At 33.4% G+C, this 21,487-nt stretch overlaps 3 protein-coding genes across 4 annotated transcripts; 2 read left to right on the forward strand and 1 right to left on the reverse strand.

Annotated features, from left to right (window-relative positions):
* Window positions 1–289: 289 nt before the first annotated feature.
* Window positions 290–6,715, forward strand: LOC102586838 (probable acyl-[acyl-carrier-protein]--UDP-N-acetylglucosamine O-acyltransferase, mitochondrial). Of its 2 annotated transcripts, none has more exons than XM_006353465.2 (11): window positions 290–410; window positions 500–573; window positions 3,160–3,284; window positions 3,368–3,476; window positions 3,781–3,873; window positions 3,964–4,080; window positions 4,181–4,264; window positions 4,623–4,727; window positions 5,590–5,676; window positions 5,753–5,884; window positions 6,207–6,715. In XM_006353465.2, the coding sequence occupies exons 1-10, from the start codon at window positions 320–322 to the stop codon at window positions 5,870–5,872; spliced, it is 1,005 nt and encodes a 334-aa protein (XP_006353527.1). In that variant the 5' UTR covers window positions 290–319; the 3' UTR covers window positions 5,873–5,884; window positions 6,207–6,715. The 2 variants fall into 2 exon arrangements, with proteins under 2 accessions (XP_006353527.1, XP_015166857.1); XM_015311371.1 differs by having other exon boundaries at window positions 5,759–5,884.
* Window positions 6,716–8,425: 1,710 nt separating this feature from the next.
* LOC102587181 (transcription factor MYB1R1-like) lies at window positions 8,426–11,135 on the forward strand. Its single transcript, XM_006353466.2, has 3 exons — window positions 8,426–8,860; window positions 9,845–10,041; window positions 10,714–11,135. The coding sequence occupies exons 1-3, from the start codon at window positions 8,524–8,526 to the stop codon at window positions 11,011–11,013; spliced, it is 834 nt and encodes a 277-aa protein (XP_006353528.1). The 5' UTR covers window positions 8,426–8,523; the 3' UTR covers window positions 11,014–11,135.
* Window positions 11,136–16,659: 5,524 nt separating this feature from the next.
* LOC102587509 (uncharacterized protein At4g29660) lies at window positions 16,660–21,078 on the reverse strand. Its single transcript, XM_006353467.2, has 3 exons — window positions 20,916–21,078; window positions 19,099–19,311; window positions 16,660–17,100 (listed from the first exon to the last, which is right to left on the reverse strand). The coding sequence occupies exons 2-3, from the start codon at window positions 19,279–19,281 to the stop codon at window positions 16,981–16,983; spliced, it is 303 nt and encodes a 100-aa protein (XP_006353529.1). The 5' UTR covers window positions 19,282–19,311; window positions 20,916–21,078; the 3' UTR covers window positions 16,660–16,980.
* Between the last annotated feature and the right edge of the window lie 409 nt (window positions 21,079–21,487).

Consider the following 21,487-nt stretch of genomic DNA (forward strand, 5'->3'; position numbering starts at 1 on the left):
CATGCTAAAAAGCAAGACAAAATGAAGAAGAAAAAAAACTCCATAACAAAATACGAAATAACTTTAACAAACAATGTTGAAGTTCGAAGTTTTGACAAATCGAACTTCAGACAAATTCCTAAAGTTTTCGAGTTTTAATCAAAGGGTATAATGGAAAAAAGGATGTCTCTATATTAATTAGTGACTAAAGTTTAATTAATTTAAAAAATGATGGTTAAAATTTGATTATTAGAAGTTTAAAAAGTGACTATTTGCATATTTCACCCCAATAAAGTACATGAAAATTCGAAAGAGACCCTCAAATTTTTTGAACACACACATGTCTTCTCTTTTCTTCTCCAGCAGTCGTAGGCCTCTCTCTGTTGCTCTCAGAAGATTCACTCTCTGCAGATTTTCTTCCATTGTTACTTGTAAAGTTTCCATTTTTACTCTTATTTTGCTTTGAAAAACTCAAAATTTTAAGTATTTATTCTCTTATGTTTTTTTTTTTTGTGTGCAGATGCTACAGAGGAAGAAAAATCAAGATTCATTCACCCCTCTTCAGTTGTTCATCCAAATGCCATTTTGGGTGAGGTAAAGATTCAATCTTTATTCTGTTTATGCTTTTTTGTTGATGAAAATCTGAAGTCTTTACCATTTATAGGTGTTTGCTGTAGTAGTAAGTTTAATTTTGCTTCATTTGTCACATTCAATCACTTTCAAATTGGGGATAGGGGAAGGGGAAATGGGGGGTTGTAACAAGTTGGGAATACCCTCACCATCAAGTTGAAAGTTCACGTAGCCAACCAACTGAGTTACTAAGATTCCCTGGTATATTTCAATCACAAACTAGTTGGGATCGGTTATGCTGAGAATTGTCTTTCTTTTGACTCAATGCTGACTGTCATAATAACTGCTCCTTTGATGCAACTAATGAAAAACCAAGATTCATTAACACCTCTTAAGTTTTTCATTGAAATGCTAATGGATGATGTAAAGATTCAATCTTTATTCTGTTTATGCTTTTCTTTTGATGAGTTTCTCAAGTCTTTATCATTTATAGATGTCTGTTCAAGTAGGAAGTTTAATTTTGCTTCTTTAGTCATATAATCATGTATACTTCAATACCGAACCAGTTGGGATTGGTTATATTGAGAATTGTCTTAGTTTGACTCTATGCTGACTAGGGGTGGGTCTTGAAGAATGAAAAAATCCCACATCGGTGGTTAATGAGATGTTTGGTGTCCTTATATGGACTTGGGCAATCCTCCCCGTTAGCTAGCTTTTGGGGTTGAGTTAGGCCCAAGATGCATTGCTTAACGGTGGGCATAGTTTGGGCTATCTGAAATCCAAACTTTTTGGATATTTGGTTTGGATTTTTGGATTATAGATTGGACTTAGGATTTTATTTTTAAAATCCATTGATGCTGCTGATGAAATACCACGATTCGTTCACCTGTCTTAAGTTGTTCTTCCAAGTGCCATTTTGGGCGATGTAAAGATTCAATCTTTCCTCTGTTTATGCCTTTTTTTCTTGAATTTCTCAAGTCTTTGCCAGTTATATATGTTTGTTCTAGTAGCAAGTTTGATTTTGCTTCATTAGTCAAATAATCATGTATAATTCAATCTCAAACTAATTGGGACCGGTTATATTGAGAATTGTCTTAGTTTGACTCTATGCTGACTGTCATAACAACAGCCCTTTTACTTTATTCGGATTGGGACCTGCTATAATTTGCACATGGGTGTAGCTGTTTCTTTTCTTCATTACCGTAGTTTGGAATATTAGGGCACTTGATAAGGATTGGAACCTCTGGTTATATCTTTTAGGGTGTTCCTGTCAAGATAAGTAGGGAAAGTAAGGAAAATGCTTCAAACTTTTAGTTGCATAGGAATAGGTCATTGTCGTCAGCACTAGCGAATCCAAGATTTTCATTAACGGGATTAAGAATATAAAGAAGTAAATACATGAAGAAGCCAAATGGATTCAACATCTATGATATATGGATATAAAATAATTTTGACCTTGAAATTACTTGTGACCATTCTCAAAAAAGTAAAAAAATTAACTTTTTTTTTTTATAGAATGTAGTTTTTCGACGACCCCCCTTGTGCCCCCTAGATCCACCATTAATTATCAACATTTAGTTTTTAGCTCTAGTGATTTTAATCTTTTATAACTTCTTAATTACAAGCTTAGCTAGTGAAGATTTGAGATTAGAAATGGTTAACGCTGGATCCTTCCTCCAACAACCTGTATATTCTTCACTCTTAATTTAGAATAGGTGTTGTTCTTCTCTCTACACTTTTATATATTGGAGGAATTTCTTGTGACTTCTTCTCTTGGAATTAGCAAACTTAGCTAAGAATAGAATGAAGTGGAGGTAAAAGATCCATTAGGTAATTGCACCGCAGTATAAGGTATAGCCGTATAGCCTAGTGGTCAGTGAAAACTATTGGAGACCATAGTTCAAGTCCCAACAAAGACAAAAGAAAAATACTCCTTGTGTTCCTATTTATGTGACATAGTTTGAATTGACATGGATTTTAAGAAAGAAATGAAGACTCTTAAAGCATGTGGTCTGACACATGTCATAGTGTCTGTTGTGTGATTATAAAAGCTTCTCGTTAAAACGTGAAGTTTCCAAAAAAATAAATTGTGTGTCATTCTTTTTGGAACAAACTAAAAAGTAAAGTGTGTCACATAAATTAAAATTGAGGGAAAGAAATCACTTACTCCCTCAAAAGAAGAGACCCATATAGGTAATTCTGATTAGCTGTGATTAAGGCTTAGTTGCTATTATTATACTTATATTAGGTACAATGTTTGCGGTGAGTCCTTTTATTCTAGTTAAAGATGTATCTTGGTGTAGAGATACTATGGCATTTACATTACTATAGTTTAAGAGAATCTCTGATTTTCCGTGCAACACAAAATATTTATTGTTTGGGCTGTAATAAATATAGAGAAATGAATGCAGAGGATTCATATAGTCAATTCCACCTCCGTGGGATTGACGTATATTTGGTTGGTTGATTGATTGATTGATCTATTTGGATGTCACATTTCTTCCTTTGACTCATTATAGCTGGTTTATTGGAGATGTTAAGGTTTATATGTTAAGGCCTTAGGTGAATTAGTATTTTGCAATTAGTTAAAGGAGCTTTTTCTGCATGTAGGGTGTTTCAATTGGTCCCTTCTGTACCATTGGGCCTTTCGCAAAGTTGGGGAGGGCTTGTCAACTGTACCCGGGAAGCCACATCTTTGGAAATACTGAACTAGGGGACAATTGCATCCTGATGACGTGAGTTAAATTTTCTTGTTGTACTTGAGTTTTACTTCCTTTCTGTTCTCTCCAGTACCGTTTAGGGTGCATATTTTAAGCAGTGGTGCTGTAATTGGAGATGATCTTCCTGGTCAGACAGTCGTCGGGAGAAATAATGTTTTTGGGCATCATGCTGTAATTGGTGTCAAGTGCCAGGACATGAAATATAAGGTCAGTATCCTGGTATTAAACTCATTACTGAAAAAAGTTAAAAAGAAATTTGAAAAACATCTTGATAGTGTTGACAGCTAAATTTATTCAATACTGTTCTATCACATCATATAGATTTAAAAGTGTGCTGCCGCCGAATTGAGAATCATTTTTGTTTGGCTTATGAGCTCGGAGTTGTCTCCATCAGTTCGATGATCTGTCTGTTCATCATGATCACTCTTTCCCTCACCCTCACATTTAAGTAGGTGGTGCTTATTTGAAAATGCAAATAACCGTTATCTTGTTTGTAATTTGACTATTTCAGTTTGGGAATGAGTGCTTTCTCGAGATTGGTGACAATAATGAAATCAGGGAACATGTATCCATCCATCGATCTTCAACTCCAAGTGATAAAACCGTATGAAACTAGCTCGTTAGTTTTTCTGTAGTGCAGAAAGTTATAAATTTTAGTACATAGTAGTTATCTTTAACGAGCTTACATAAACAGGTTATTGGTGATAATAATCTTATTATGGGCTCTTGCCATATAGCTCATGACTGCAAAGTGGGCAACAACAATATTTTGGCGAACAGTACACTTCTTGCAGGTCATGTTGTGGTGGAGGTGATAGACTATTCCACTTTCGTCATTTTCGTGAAGCATGACCTATTCTGGAAAAATCAAATCAAACTGATAGATGATGGTTTAAATTCTTCTCATACAGGACTATGCTCACACTGCTGGAGGTATTGTAGTTCATCAATTTTGCCGTATTGGTTCGTATTCTTTCATTGGTGGTGGTTCAGTGGTGAGATTCTTTCCTAATTCAAATTAGTTGCTGTCTTTTGGTTTTTCAAAAGACTCAGCCTTCCTCTCATGATAAACTAAGATATCAACAGTTTCTTAGTTTGGTGTTCTTCCTGATGTAAACATAAGTTAAGTTAGCAAAGCATCTATAACTGCTAGACGCTTAAAGTTCTTTGTAATTTGCATCTCATGAAAGCTTAGCTTCGAACTGCTTACGTTACGTTGAATATCATCAAATTATTTCATCTGCATTTCTAAGAATAGAAGCACATATATTCTTGTACTGCAGCACGCTAACTGCGATATTTGAGATCACATACGTGTTTCCTTTTTGAGATCTCAATTTTTTTGTTCTCCAGGTTTCTCAAGATGTTCCAAAGTACATAATTGTCTCAGGGGAAAGAGCTGAGCTTCGTGGGTTGAATCTTGAAGGCTTAAGACGTCGTGGATTCTCTGCTGTGGAGGTTTGTTTCATTTTAAGAACAATTACCCTATGTTTCTAGCAAATAGATGTAGGCAGTTCAATTTTGATAAGCTAATTGGTCTGTGTCTCAGTGCCATATCGTGTTTTTTTCACGTGTTATTCCTCTGTTGTAACATTTGCTATGACTTGTTTTTCTACTTTCATGTTCTGTGCTGTTCATTCTGGAGAAAAGATATGTTGCTGCATATATTGGACATATACTAAATAATAATACTCCCAATGAGAAAGAAATTCTATATAGACCCTAAAGAATGCCATATGAGACATTGCATAATCTGGTAAACTGAAACATGTGGTGTGGATTAGGTGTAAGTCACAAGTTCGAACCATGTCGCGGACAACACAGTATTTATGTTAGGAGGAAGGTAGGGGGCGGGCGTGGGCCATACTTCCCAGAGTTCTGAACCTGTGCGCCAACTGGAGTTGAGCAAGAAGTCTACAGGGGGTTGCTCTGATATCAAAAGAGAAAATTGTAGATACCTGCAAGGGTGGCCGAGTTGGTTGAGCAGGGATCTCCCAAATGGGGGTCTCAGCTTCGAAACCCTGCATGCTTTCTCAGTCGAGCTAATCGTACGAGTCTTGCCTAGTGTGGTTTACCTCTCCTGTGTGGTTTGTGGACTATTACACTCGAGCGGGATTTACCCTGTGCACACCCGAAGGATAAAGGCTGCGGGTTCCCTTGTCATAAAATAAAATAAAATTGTAGACCTTTTTTCCTTTTTCCATTACAAGCTATTAAAAGATTGATGTGCTATCAGTTTCAATATATTAAATTGCTATAATTTTGTCCATAACTTTTATATCTCTAATTTTAGTTTTAAAATTTTCTTGCAAGTATCCAGATTAAGAGCCTGAGAGCAGCTTATAGAAAGATATTTATGCCCACTGATACGAGCTCCGGGAATATTGAAGATCGACTATCTCAAGTGGTATTGAGTTGCTTTGAACTTTTCGATTAGTAATAGCTCTCGTCTAAAATGATGTAAAAGTACACCGTATTTTCAGGAGCAGCACGAAGACCTCGGTCTATTTCCAGCTGTCAGTTCCATGGTTCAGTCAATACGTGATTCTTTTGCTGAAAATCGCCGTGGAATTTGCAAATTTAGAAGCTGGAGTGGGTCTTAACATCTCTTCTTCGTAAGTCTTCTCTTTGTTTTATTTCTCATATGCCGTCCTAAAAGTATACCTTGAGCAAGTCTTTTCTATTAGAACTAAGACCGCTATTTGTATGTTGACTGCAAAATGGTACATTGTTTTACTAAATACTTGGTTCATACTACTCACCGAGGGTCTATCAGAAGCAAGTCAAACAACCTCTCTACCCACAGTAGGGGAAAGGTCTGCATACATCTTACCCTCCCCAGTTCCCACTTGTGGGATTACACAGTAGCTATGTTGTTGTTGTTGTATTATCTAAACTCATTGGATACGTTGCGAAAATTCATAACTGTTTTTGCAGTTAAGAATACTGAGCTTCACCTCCATCATGGTCTTCTGATCTCATACCCTGACAAAGTGAAAACAAGCAACGATATCCTGCCCGTCTTATGAAAGTTTTAGTAAGGTGAACATCGCTGCACTAGGATCGTCCTTATTCATGCTTTTAGCTCGTTATGGAGGAGTAACGAACTGAGAAGAAGTTCCAGGTTGAATGGACTATAATGAAGTTCATCATCTCATAAGTTTGTATATCTCAACACTGCATTTTTTCCAGAATCTCGTGGTTGATGGTAGTAGTTCGTTGACCTGTTCTTCCTCTCCGCGAACAACTGTAGTGTCCCTTGCTCTCTATGTCGTGGTGATATCGACAACAGAAGCTGCTAATTGATTCAAGCAGCCATATCGCGTGTTCATCGCCTTGTAATTATATGTAAGAGAGAGCAACATTTGCAACAAATTCCTTTCTCAGTTACTCTGTACCTGTAATTCTTCACTAACTAAGGTAAAGAGTTAGATTCTTGTGATGAATACTCCTCTTCTTCCGTTTCAATTTGTTTGTCTAGTTTTGATTTGACACAGAGTTCAAGAAAATAAAGCAGATTTTTGAATCTCGTGATCTTGAACTAATAGATACGTAGAATGTATTAGAATGTACTTAAATCTTATGGTCTTGAATATGTCATGTGGAAAGTTAGAATAACGGACAGAAATAGCAAATAAGACAAATAAATTAAAACGGAGAAAGTATGATATTGTATCTCTAACCTGTGATGTGCTAAAGATATTTCAGCAGGAATAGGCAGAGAGATATATTTGTTTATTTTGTTCTTGAAAATGAAGATTCTTCAAGGGACAACAATGCCACATCATATTGGGGGGTGGGGTTGGAAGTACAATAATGATAAATTTTGTTTTTTCACTAGTGTTGGTTATTGTTTTAGAATCTCGATTAATTTATATTTACTTAGCGCAGAACCTGAAAATGCATGCTTTTTACCTATCCTCCTCTTCCTCCATTTTTAGAATTCAGACTCGAGATTTCTGATACATAAATACTTTTCAATATGGATAGAGATAAATCCCCTTTTTAAAAAAAACTAAGATTTTTTTGTCAGATTTTATTAAGAAAGATATTGTATCTTTTGTTGAAGTTCTCATCCCATTTGCAACAAAGTACTAGTACTACCAAAAAAATATCCCACAAGTATAATCCAATCTAGAAAAATCATAGGCTATTTTTAAAAAATTCAGAAACAGTAAGTGATTCTATCAATTCGAATTTGCTATTATGAGAAATATATATTAAATAAGTTGGAAAATATCTTATATCTTGGTTGACATGTTAAGTTGTTTTCTTCGAAAAGAAATAAATTTGAGTCATGTAACAACCATAAAGAAATATACAAAAACAAACTTATTATTCATCGAGTTTTAAACTGTACAGTATAAGACTTTCAAGATTTCTAAATCATGATAAAAAGAATATTATTATATGACTGAGTTTATTAATTGACTCTTTATACACACATTCCAATTTCCAACTCTTTGCTAGAAACTAATTTCATGAATTTTGTACATATATTGGACTTATTACCACCCACCCCACAATATAAAAAATAAAAAACAGGAAAAGAGGTCTTTATTTATGCAATGTTCAAAAAGCCATTGATAAATCAACATCAAAAAATTTCCAAATATTTTCGACAAGATAACCTTATTGACCATTTCTTTTTTCAACAATTAATAATAGAGAGTTTAGTGCATATAACTATAGTAAGTTATAATCCTTACATAACATAGTCAGAAATTCTACTAAAGAGATTAATTTATTTTAAAGTTATTTTTGTGTAAGCTATATGTTATAAGTTTGAGTCGTGAAAGTAATCACTAATGTTTTGTACTAATAAGTTACGTTTATCAACACCCCTTAAGGTATGACTCTTTTTCAACCTCTAAGTGAACGTGAAATGCTTTGTGCATTCTATGAGAGAGACCTTTGATCATTATTTGCCTATAATAATTCCATCTTCTTTTAGTTTTGTCGTTTGTAGAATCACAAAAAAGTTGTTGCTTTCTACTCTAAAAACCTCAACTTGGATAATATATCCAACCAACCAAAAACATTAATGTCCATCCAATCATCTTTTCTTGGCTATTTTCATAAAACCCTACCTTGTACTATACAACACATCATCATCATATAATTTTATTTTATTTTTTGAAAAAAATAAATAGTTCTTGATATATATATAACCCTCTTCTCTTCCTCCCATTTCAACAACCAAAAAAAAAGAATTAAAAAATTGTGAAACTAACCCTTTTTTGTGTATGTGAAAATGGGGAGAAAGTGTTCACATTGTGGCTATATTGGTCATAATTCAAGAACTTGTAGCACTTTGAAATGTGCTATTAGTGATAATAATATTATTGGTGGATTAAGGCTTTTTGGAGTGCAACTTGATATTTCTAATTCTTGTTTTTCTAGTCATAATAATAATTTGAAGAAAAGTTTTAGTTTGGATTGTTTGTCTTTAACAAATAGCCACTTATTCTCATCATCTTCTTCTCCATCTCTTAATGAAAGTTGGGAAAAAAGTAGTACTACTTCTATTGATAATAATGGTTATATCTCTGATGGTACTCTTGTAGGTTGTGTTGGTGAAAAGAAGAAAGGTATGTAATTTAATTCATGTATACTTACTGTACACACACATTTCTAGTATGTTTTAATTACAATAATAATGGTTTATATTTACAAATTTGGTTCACTTTATGGTCTAATCCAAAATGTTTGGCTTTTTTTTGTGTGTGTGGTGGGGGTGGGGGTGGGTGGTAAATCATCTTCTTGACTCATGGTTCTTTCTTATTTGCATGTTGTCATCACTAGAACACACATTTTTTTCTGTATTGTGAGAATTCATCATGAATTGACTAGTTAGCTTTTATGTTGATTGTCAGCCAACTACGACCCCCACCACCACCCCTACCCCTACCACTACCACCAACAACGACCTAGCCTAAAATCGACAATACGAACTACTAAAAATTATGAATTTTAGTGATAGATTATGTAGCTAAATCTCAAAATTCATTGCTAGTCCTATTTATCAACGGATTATCAACAAGCTGTGTTAGCTATTAACTATAACTATAACTAATTTCATTTGTTGTTTTTTTTGTGTATAATGAACATTTTCACATTAACAAGTTGTGTTAGATTATTAACTATAACTATAGCTAATTTCATTTGTTTTTTGTTTTTTTTTGTGTATAATGAACATTTTCACATTAAACTAAGATGAGCTTAAATGAGACATTAAACAGTGAAAATTCATATAATCGACCTACGTAACTTGAGTGGAATTGAGTTGTAGTTGGTGTAGTACATAAACATGTAGAATCTTTCTTATTAGTACACAACTTCAACTATATTGGTCTAATTGTAACTTATATATGAAGGGGTTATACCATTGTTAAGGTTAATATATCCACTAGAAAATATTCTATTAAGCAACCATTAATACTTATAGCAGGGCAGATTGTTTATATCACACTTCTAATGGTGCGATTTTTTTCCAAATTCTGTGTGAACGTAAAATGCTTTGTTCCCCTTTAATGTGACTATTGATATATATATGTTTATATTGGATGAATTAGGTGTTCCATGGACAGAAGAGGAACATAGAAGATTCTTAAATGGACTTGAAAAGTTAGGTAAAGGAGATTGGAGAGGAATTTCAAGAAATTTTGTGACAACAAGGACTCCAACTCAAGTTGCAAGTCATGCTCAAAAATATTTTCTAAGACAATCAAGTCTCAACAAAAAGAAAAGACGTTCAAGTCTTTTTGATATGGTAAATATATTATTTTTGGATTATTGACACACCTAAAAAAATTAGATATGAACTTCGTCGCTTATTTGTTAGTTTCAATACTAATAGAATTATTTGATAATTCGTTGCTAAATAGAATGAAGAATGAATTTTATTGTTTAGCTATAGAATATGTCTGTAGTTAACTCTTGCTTTTTAGTAGTGAATTTGCTTAAGTAGAAATTTTGAGGTATTATATCCATAGGAAGTAAGCAATGTTGTTCGGATCTTTCAAATATATTGTCATACACCAATGGTGCAGCCAACTTTGTCCTAAGTGGTGTCTTCAACTTGAAAAGTTACATTGCGTAAATAGGAAAAAAAAATTAAATGGATATATACTTTCGTGTGTTTACTGTTTTATATTTTAACTCTTTTTAGTGAAAAATTTGACTTCACTACTATCACACACATATGTAGCACTACTAAAACAAGTAAATTTTCAACGACTCATCGAGCCAATTCCCAACGAACACATGTTCTTTTAGTAGCATCTAATCCTAGAATATAAATGCATTTAGAGGATCGAACTAGGGTGCATCTTGATTTTTGAAGAATCTGAGCAACATGATTATCTTATAATTGACCTGATTATGTAAATATTTTTTTTGATATACAATTAATTACTAACTCTTTTTTGTTATTATGATATAGGCAAGGAGCAACAACAAATATGTAGATTTTGGTCATAATTGCCAAGAAGATGGTCAAGAAATTACAAGATCATCTCCATTAGATCTAAATTCATTTGGAGAAAAGTGTGAAAATTCTATTTGGAGTTATGGATCACAAAATTCTCATCACAATAAAGTTCCAAATAAGTCCATTTCTTCAAATGGAACTCTTGATTTGGAGCTAAGTCTTTCATCTCCAAGAAATAATATTGTGGAAAAAAATAATTCATCATCCTCCAAAACTACTTTCATGAATATTGGACCAATTAGAGTTACCTAACTTGTACTAATTAAAGTCCTTGTTTAGTTAAAAGTGACTTTATTATTAGAGTTTTTAAGTGATTAATTAATTAGCACCACTGTATATTGTTTCTTCTTTTCTTTTTTTCCAAGGTAAAAAAAAAATTACAATATTATAAATCCACTTATAATATAGTATTCACTTCTATTCTCCATCAACTTCAATCCTTTGCTAATTAGAATCTAGCTTGTTCTGACTCTTCAAAAATATTACCGCATTCATGTCAGATCTTTTATAAATACACTATTTTTGAAGGATCCGATACACATTCCTCAATGTTTTGAAGAATTCGAGCAACATAAATTAGAACAAAGTACTTCATGAAGATTTCTTTCCTAATATTTCCTCTATCTCAAAAAAAGAGTAGTCAGCTTTAATTAGAAAAAATATATTATTCCAATAAATAAGTGCCGCTTTAGGAATTCAAGATAAAAATTAGTAATCGTTTCCAACTAAAGCCAGTAGATTTAGAATATTAAATGACTAACTATTTTTTTTATTTTTTAAAAGATATATATATGTTAAAACAGCTAGCATTTCATACTTTTCAAGTCTGCTATTATGTGATATCTCCAAGATATATTTGGATTTTTTGGGGTTAACTTTTACCTACAAAAAGGGTCCATCACCACTATTACTCCAAATTTAATAGGACAAAAGAACTAGAGAAACACCAAAAGAAAAAAAAATCTTATTTAATAATCACGATATTTTGATTAATTTGTTTGCATCTCGATTAATTTTATGAAGTTTTTATTATCTTTCATGGTCGAATAATTCTACAACAATAATAAGGTATTCAATATAATTCCACAAATAAAAATTGAGAAAGATAAAGTATGATGTAATTATTTTAGATAGATCTTCTACTATCGTCGAATAATTCTGTCCACAAATATTTGAAGAGTTGATAAAATGAAAACTACATTCTTGAAACGTGTTTAAATTGGAATCAATAAATAATTGTACCTTCATTCATATATATACACCTAAAAATAGAGACAAGTAATTTGACATTACTTGACAATGGACCACTATAATAACTTTAGAAAATTTTGGACGATGAATCATATTTTTTTTTTTTTTTTGATGAATCATATTTGTCTCCTTTGAACTTGAGTATTTTAACTAGTTAGTGAAAATAAACATATGAACCATATTCAAAGACTTGTCGGTTGTTCAACCTAGCTAGCTCATCGTAATCCGAGGCGTATTCAAAATTTGAAAGTTCTGAATTATTGAAGAAGATCAATTAGATCAACTTTGAGCTTCAGTTCGGGTTATCTTCTTGAGTTGTATGACAAATAGATTGAACTATAGAGTTTTGAATAAAGTTTGTGTTTGCGCTCTCTCTATACACACTTATTTCCTTGCTTCTTTGAAAATTATATAAATTCGTGGTAGAGCCAAAAAATTTACTTAAAAATTAAATCATGAAAACATAAATATATGAAGAAGACGTTAGAAAGATTCCACATCTACTATCAATATATTACAACATAATTTTAACCTTAATATATCTTAGGTGTAATTTGAACCTCTTTGCGTCTACCTAACTCTGATCCACCCATGAGCATAATATGTATTGTTTTATTGATCTGTTCAAATTTTATATAGCGCATATTGATCAAATATATAGTTTAAGAAAGAACGATAAACTTTTAAAAGTTAATGTCTAAAACAAGTTTTAAATATTAATGTGACTACAAGTCATCTCATTATAAATAGAATGACAATTTAAATTATTTATAATAAAAAGATGATAGTTTTTTTTAGGACAGATTAAAAGGAAAATTGTAGAGAAATCTTCATCCATTGAGAGACGGATATAACATATTTACAATGAGTTTAATTAAACGACTTAGTAATTTCAACACAAAATACATGTGTATGTACGTAACCTTAATCCTACTTCATGAAGATAGAAAAATTGTTGTATGCACACGAATGAGTGAACTAACAATCACTAAAATCTATTAACCTCTAAGGGTATGCTCGATGTGAAGATATATTTTTAATTTTCTAATATTCGATTGATCAAAATTTTAGAAAGAGCTTAAGGGTCAAAAATATGTTTAAACCATCCCACTTTACCGAGTTTCATACCTAAACTATTGAGAGTGAGTGTTCTACCAAACTATCACCCAATAGTTAGTGAAACACACCTCAACCAATTTTTTTGATGTGTGTACACTCTCTCTTTTGTTTGAAAATTTTGTCATGTGAGACTCCACGTGGAAATAATTCAACTGTGGCAAATCTAAGTAGATTAATATTAGATTAAAAGTTAAAAGTATTATTGTATAAATTAATTTGTTCCAACCGTGACATCCATTATCTTCTTCTCCACCTTCTTAGCTATGGTCTCATCTTTCTCGTGACATCGATATCTCCGACTTGAAAAGGTAGAGTTTAGGGTTTTAAAGAAGTCAACTAAAATATATTTTAAAAAAATTAAAGAATCATTATATATATTAGGTGGACAAAAAATATTATGGACAATGCTCCTAAAAGCATTTTTAGACAAATATTTAATCTAGTCAACGTCTAAATGTTTTTTGCTAACTATTGAGTGATAATTCAGATAGAAAACTTATACTCTCAATAATTTATGTATGAAACCTGATAAGATAAAAAAGATTTAGATGTATTTTTTTTTATCCTTTTTAACTCTTTTAGAAAACATTATCAACAAGAACCTAACATTCTCAATACACATATAACACACTTATCTTTATATTTTGTCATTTTCTTAGTGGGGGACTAAGGGTGGAGTGAGGGTATCTTTTAGAATTTGCTATAAAATCTTGTGTCAACTTAAATATTTACCTGGCAATTGTCAGCTGGTCCTACATTTACTTTATAGAGATAGTGATTTTAGAAAAAAAAATACAAAGAATATTGGGATAAATATTACTAATTTATATGATATTGTTTGATTGAATATAAATGTTATTAAGAAAAAATATTTTTCATAACCGAAATATTTGATAGTTTATGTACACTTTAACTATTTCAAAGATACCTACAAACAACCCCCCCTCCCCTCTCACCATCAGCTAACACAGGTATTGAATGACTTTATCCGCTCAATCAAATGAAAAGAAATATCCTATCTTTTTTTTGTTGTTGTTAGGATTTGAATGTGATAAACTCATAATTCAAGATTTTTGAAACTTGTCATTTAAAATAAATCTTAAATGTGACTAAAAATTATCTCATCACAGTTAAAATAAGAAGTTTACAGTTAAATTATTTCTAAATAAAAAAGTATAACATTGTTTTCAAAATTATTATAAAGAAAAAGAATACTATATAAACTGAGATGGAAGGAATATATATCACTAGCAATGAGTTGTCAAGAAATACACAGTACTCATTGGTCCTTCTTGTCACCCTTTATTAATGTACTCCAAATCAACAACTCCAATGTGGTTTTTGTTATTGGTAAATGGAATATTTGGATGGTGAAATATACGCAGACCTTACCCTTATCTAAACCCTCGACTTGTACTCTGAATCAAGTCAAACAGATTGAAACGGAGGGAGTATCTAATTTCTTCTTTTAGTTTGGTCAATTAGTGTTCAAATATCCAATAACCCATATGTATAGTAACTTCATTTTCATACTTGGAATTTCCTCTGGTTGTATAATGTATAATTGATAATTCTTGGTAATAGTAATATATACATATGGTGATATTCCAAGACAAAGCAAATTATTTTCCACTGGTTTTTCTTCTATCTTCATTGAGACAATTGTAAGCATCCTTTTTGTCACTTGTGATTTTGGATCATTAATAGAGCAGGACCATAGAGGAAACTAGAAACTTTCTATAGAGCCCACATACCCTACCCCCACTCCTACCCCTACCCTACCCACCCCACCCCACATCCTAACATTAAAGGCATAGGGTTGGGAATTGTTTTTTTTTTAATGATTGTGGTGTCTGAGCCAATTTTCGTGCCTCGACTAAATCCACGAGATACATGTTACCTCACATCAACAACAGGTACCAGGTGTGTTTTGGTCTTTAGGACCCGTGGATTGTGTTAAGATATAAACTCACACATTATCATGTTTTCTTTAAACTCTTTTCTTTATGACGGTGGTTTTCGAGTCAGTCCAACCTTGGTTATACCAATAGGTAGTTGCTACTTCCCATCAACATAAGTACATCAGGTAAAAAGGAAGAAATCACATGTGTCTTTTTGCCTTCATTGAAACTTAAATCTAAAAATCTCATGATTCTCTTCCAACTTCACTTAACGTCTTTTTCTCTACCAAAAATTAAACCCTAATTTTCACCCAATTCATTGATAGTTACATAAGTCCAAAAAATAACAGATATACCCATACTATACACACAGCATGAGAACACTACTTGGGTCCCCTCTTGCAAAAACCATACACTGTCTTGTTGGACCACTGTGCTTTTAGCTTAGACATGTCAATTCCTCATTTGGAAACCATTGTTAGCAGAGTAAGTTGTATCAGTATTATTGTGTCCTGTCTTGTATATGAAAAAACATATGGATGACTAGTTTTGGATAGTACTATGGAAAAGATTACAAATTGTATAGAATGAGAAATATGAACAAGCCAAACTAGACCACGTCTCAACATTTAATACCATGTACATTCTCTCCGTTTCAATTTATGTGACGGTTTTTCATTAAGCATTGAGTTCTAACATTAAAGAAGGCCCTTGTCACAGCTTTAAGCCCATGGTACATATTGTTCACTTCAGCTCATCAATATATCTCATCTCTTGGACTACGTCATCATTGAGCCCAAAAATGTGTATACCGTGTACACTTATGCTATGGATTATAAAGCTCATAACTTTCCTCTCTTTCCGATGTGGAATTCATCTAAGATATCATACATTGTTACAACCTGTTAGTCCTTCTCATTGACCCATCCTCCGTCATGGGCCTCACAACTTTTAACACATAAGGAGTAATTAGATGTGATTTCTAGTTAATTATTTAAAGTATTTGCAAGTTTAAATAACAAGACAAACAAAACCTAGCCCACTTAAACATTACTTCACTAGGCCCAACAAATTTGCTTAATGGGCCTGTGTCTTTCATTCCAAGTTTCAAAATGGCCCAACTCCCAACCAAGCTCCTTAAGCTGAGTCTTTCCCGACTGTCCCGGGAATTCATGGACTGAAGCCTTAAAGGACCGGGTCAGGTCTAATCCCACCCGACCCACTTGACATGTCTAGTTCAATGCACCCTCGAGTTGCTTCATTAAAGTTGTTAGGAATTGTCCCACTGTGGTTAGGCCATTTCAATAATCTGCAAGAATAATTGTAAAGAGAAAGTACTCTAATAAAGTACTATTTGTCCCTTGGACAAACCTATCAATCAACAACAACAACACCACACCCACAAGCGGGGTCTGGAGAGGGAAGGATGTACACAGATCTTACCCTCTATCTTTGGGGGATGGACAAAAACATTGTGAACTTCATGCTTTTGGTTTTTTTATGCATCAAACTATATACATTCTGGGAAATCCAGCCGTGAAAATAAATTTCTTTTGATATTTTATACAAATACAAACATAAAACCAGAAATGAAAAATACCAATTAAAAATAAGAAGACGGGAGAAATACAGGGAAGGACCAAAATAGGTATCGATAAAATTTGGAAACCTATATTATAATCTTTACAAGAGAGGATAGTTCAAATATAAATGCACAACAACTGTAGAAAAATGGTACCTTTCTTTTGTTACGTACCAGTTCCGGAATTGGTGGATAATGGATTTGCCCTTCCACTCCTCTCTACTTAATAGACTTGGTTCCCTGGCAAGAGTTGAACTCATGTGTATCTATCACACATCGCGTGTTGTAGTACCTTTGCCATTGTGATAGTTTTCCTTCTCCTAGAGCTTATGTTGGATGCCTAATAACTATCTAACTGACTGCAGCTCAGAGATCGAACTTCCCCATAGGAGGAACGTCACCTCTCATTACTCTCCAAGGGCCACCATAAAACATTGGTTTCATCAGAGGCACTTCTTGCCCAGGGTGTTCTTCCCAGTATTTCTCCTGTCATTATGGTAAAAAAAAAACTCTTATACTAAAAGACAAGAATTTGGAATTGGCAGTAAACTTAAGGCTGGAAAAAAGAATATCATTCTTAATACACAAGGGGAAGTCTTTATGTTGAGCAAATATATAACGTATAAATAGCAAAAAGTCAAGAATAAGATCAGAGAGAGGAGCAAACAACAGAAGTAATGTGAGTAGCTAAAATAGATGTATTCATATAAACCTCTTATTTTGACTGCTTTGATCTTTTCAGACAGAAAGAACAAACAATGTACTTCTTCCAATTCATTGGATACATACGTCAAGAAATTAAGTAGCTAACTTGATTTTTACATTGTATTTATAGCTGTAGAAGAACCCATTGAATTAATTAATAATCTAGTTTATGATTAGAAACTGTTAATAATACATTTGGGAATTATTAAGTAATCAAATAGGAATTTTATTGTTGATACTCCTAAGCTAGCAAATACTTAAACGAAGCTGTTTTTTTCAGAAAGGACTGCTTCCAGTCGGATGAAGCTTAATCTGAGAAAGGAGCACATAGATAATAGTCTTAGTTACTTTTAAGGTTGCAAAAAAGAAGGAAAAAGGTATTGTGTGTAATCAGCCAAGGAGGGGTCAAGCAATGAGGACAAAGGATCAGAAGGACCTTCAAACAGATGTCTTACATGCAGTGGAATCTCTTTAGCATCAAGTAAATGAAACAAATGTTGCTTCAAAATCCGGTCCATGGAAAAAAACTCCGAGTAGGACGAATTCCAGAGGTAGGAGACGGTCCAATGATGGAGCGACAACAATGTGCTCACTCCTACTGCAGCATACTTTGGATAACAACCATGGGTTCACAGACAGCTTTTTGAAAGGCTGGGGGTGACAAAAAGGCAGCAAAGGGCTCGGAGAGCTAAGTTTTATGTGTCTCCTTGTTTCTTAGCTGCTGAGTAATTTAATGGAGAGTATATTTCTGGACTAATATATTTATAGTACAGGAAGTTGATTGCTAGGCTTTTCTTCCCTTTTTTCTTGTACTGTTGGAGATGTTATGTACAGTTATTTAGCCAAGAATTCATACAGAATACTTCAATTAGTCCAATGGAAGTGTTCATACTCAAGTTACCAATGGCAGAGACAACCACCTTTTTGTTCATGGTTGGTAACTTAATTAACATTAGTTTGGAATGAACATCTTTTTCTTTGTGTAAAAAAGAAAAAATTTAAAAAAATGAAGCTGTTTTTCTGATGTCAAAGGTACAAGGTTTTCAACTAAGCACCTGACGATTAGGGGAGGTTTTGCAGAGAGTTGAACCGACAGAGTTAATATGCAACAACCTAGGATTGCCTAGATGGATCATTATCCTTAGATTGGAGAGATAAACTGTTTAAATGGGGAGTGACTATAAATTTCCATTATATGATCAAGACAATGAAAGTCGCTCACATTTGTTTTGATTGTATGATATCTGCCCACATCTGGCAAAAGCTTCTCAAATGGCAAGGTATCAGCGGGAACACAAGACACTGGGAAGATGAACTACAATGGTACCTTAGTCCTTAGCTATGCAAATGAAAGAAGTTCAAGAGCTGAAGTACGCAGACTGACTCTTGCAGCTGCAGTATATCATATTTGGAGGGTGAGGAACTTAAGAATGATGTGTGGAACTCTCATGCTTTGAAGTAACACTTCTCATGTAACTTTTTCTAAGGTAATGTTACAGATAAACATTACCAAAGAGGTAGGGAACTAGTTATATTGTAACTTGAATGGCCCCTTTACCGTGTATAAAAACGAGAGGAGGCAAGGTCCATTTCCAATATACCCTGCACTAGAACTATCTATAATTGGGCATTCATAATCTTGCCTATACCCGTCCAACCAAGAAACCATCGGTGCTTTCAACTTTTAAAACAAAACTTCACAACGCGGCTATCTCCACAAATATGTCAAAAGAAATGGCAAGCAGTTAGTGCTTAAAAAAGGATGTAAAGCCACTATACCTTGTAGAGTTGTTCAGTGATGGCTGCTCCAATAACCCCTGTATAAAATGCACATACGTAGATAGTAACAAGAGGAGTAAACGATTTTGGTCTCCTAAATGGTTCTACCATATCCCAGAGGAGCGTCTTTTCCCATTTTGTGTATACATAATCTGCATATTTCCTCCATAAATACGTTGCCATGTCCACGAGATCCTTCAATTATCAGCTGAACTGCACAGAGGAAATATATTTGGTTAATTGGAAGATGTAGCTATCAATAGGCAGAAAACAGAAACAAGATTTATTAAGGGATAGGCCTAGAGTAATCCCACAAGTGGGGTATGGGAAGAAAACACAGGACAACTATAATTTAACATGAAAAAAAGCTTCAAGTTTCAAAAGACATCAGATGCTAGGAGAGGTATGTCATGTATCCTAATGAAGCAACAGTGATATAAGATCATTTTTAACTTAGCAAATACACTATTTAGGTAAGAAAAAATCTCGGGCCAAACTTTGAACAAAATAAGTGAGCCCTAATAAACATTAAATACAGAAACTGAATGACTAATTAGTTATCAAATGCAAAACATCGAGACGAACTTCAGCCAAACTCATATTCACAACAGTCAAAACAATGACAAATTCACCTTAGACTTCCCCTTATGAAACTAAAATCAAGAATAGACTAATTGAGAATAAAGAGACAAGGAAGCAAGGGAACTACACATAAAGGAAACGAAAATAACTTTTGGATCAGCAAATTCCATCTATTAGCATACACAAGAACTAAGGGAAAACAGAAAATGAATTTTTCAAATGGAAACTCAGCTAAGAGAAATAAACCGAAACAGACTAACTAGAATATCCTTCTTTCTGTAACTATTTGAGCATAACATATTATAATTTGAAGCAAAATAGGGGGGTTAGGAGTCTAACGCAACAAATGACTACAAACAGGGAGGCAACACTTTGACAATAGACTCTATTTTGATTAAAACCAAACTTGATCTCATGTTCATCATCAGGTTCTCAAAATTCTACGTATGTCAAACCATCAGAAAACCTAAATCAGTATCCCCAAAGACATAAAAAAAAAACTTAAAACATCCAGATCAGAGTTAAAAACCTACCCCCTGAACTCAAATAGTCCCCAGATACTTCAGATCAAATAATAAGCTGGCCAAACATGTCTATTGGACAAATTCTAATTTAAAGCACTTAAAAGAGAGCTAAACTACCACTTTGGAGAATAAGTAGACATATACAGAATCATGGAAGGTAAAGCAGGACATAACACTTCATTTCGATATTAAACATAGCTCGAGAACATGTCAATCAATTTTGAGACTCCTGCACTTATCTAAAGGCGATACCAACAGCAAATAACGGAGGGCCTGATGCTTGAAGATAGAGTAAGGTAGGTATACACAGATAATAGTTTGACAACATTCCAGTGAACAGATTCGAGATGAGGAGTAATGAAAACACGAAATATACCTTGATTCATACAATTTAGCTTAAGACAAAGAATGAATAGCAGGACGTCGAACATTAATTATTAATGCAGATTCATAACAAACAGAAAATAAACTAAGACGAGTAGAACAGTTCAGACTAATCATAATACAGCTCTGGAGGCCAAGAGAGTGAGAATAGTAGCAAATTAAGATTGTGAAATCAGTCCAGAATGCACTTTCAATATTCAAAAACATACATATTCAACAAGCGAAAGAACAAAATCTCGATCACACGAGGAACCCTTACCCTTACTAAAACTATCGGTCAACTAAGCAAACAAACAGAGCCAAAATAAGAAGAAGTGAGTTATATACCTTTTCCGATGAGCTTGAGAGCAGCGATTTCCACCACCTCCGACGGAGCTACGATGAATTCCGGCAAAAAGAAAAAAGCTTCAGAAAAGGCCCATTGGTGAGGATGTGAGGGATTCAGTACAGAAATCAGATGAAACCGGGTCGAATTTGGGATCAATTCGAATGAATTTGGGCTTCATCCAACTTCCATTTAAATGGCCCAATACGCTAACAATAATAAAATACGATACAGTCAAATCTCGTTATAGTGACATTGTTTGACTGAAAATTTCATAATATGTTATAATGAGGTATTGTCACATATATATTTGTCATTGGACGTTTAGATTTTATTAAGGTGTTGTTATAATGTCACATATGTATTTGTCTCAAATCTCGTTATAATGACATTGTTTGATTGAAAATTTCATATATATGTTATAATGAGGTATTGTCACATATATATTTGTCATTAGACGTTTAGATTTTATTTAGGTGTTGTTATAATGTCACATATGTATTTGTCATTGGATGTTTAAATTTGATTTAGGTGTTGTTATAATATATGATTGTTATAGAGAGTAATTTTATAA

This window comes from Solanum tuberosum, unplaced genomic scaffold, assembly GCF_000226075.1.
Source record: "Solanum tuberosum cultivar DM 1-3 516 R44 unplaced genomic scaffold, SolTub_3.0 scf00155, whole genome shotgun sequence".
NCBI classification, from domain to species: domain Eukaryota; kingdom Viridiplantae; phylum Streptophyta; class Magnoliopsida; order Solanales; family Solanaceae; genus Solanum; species Solanum tuberosum.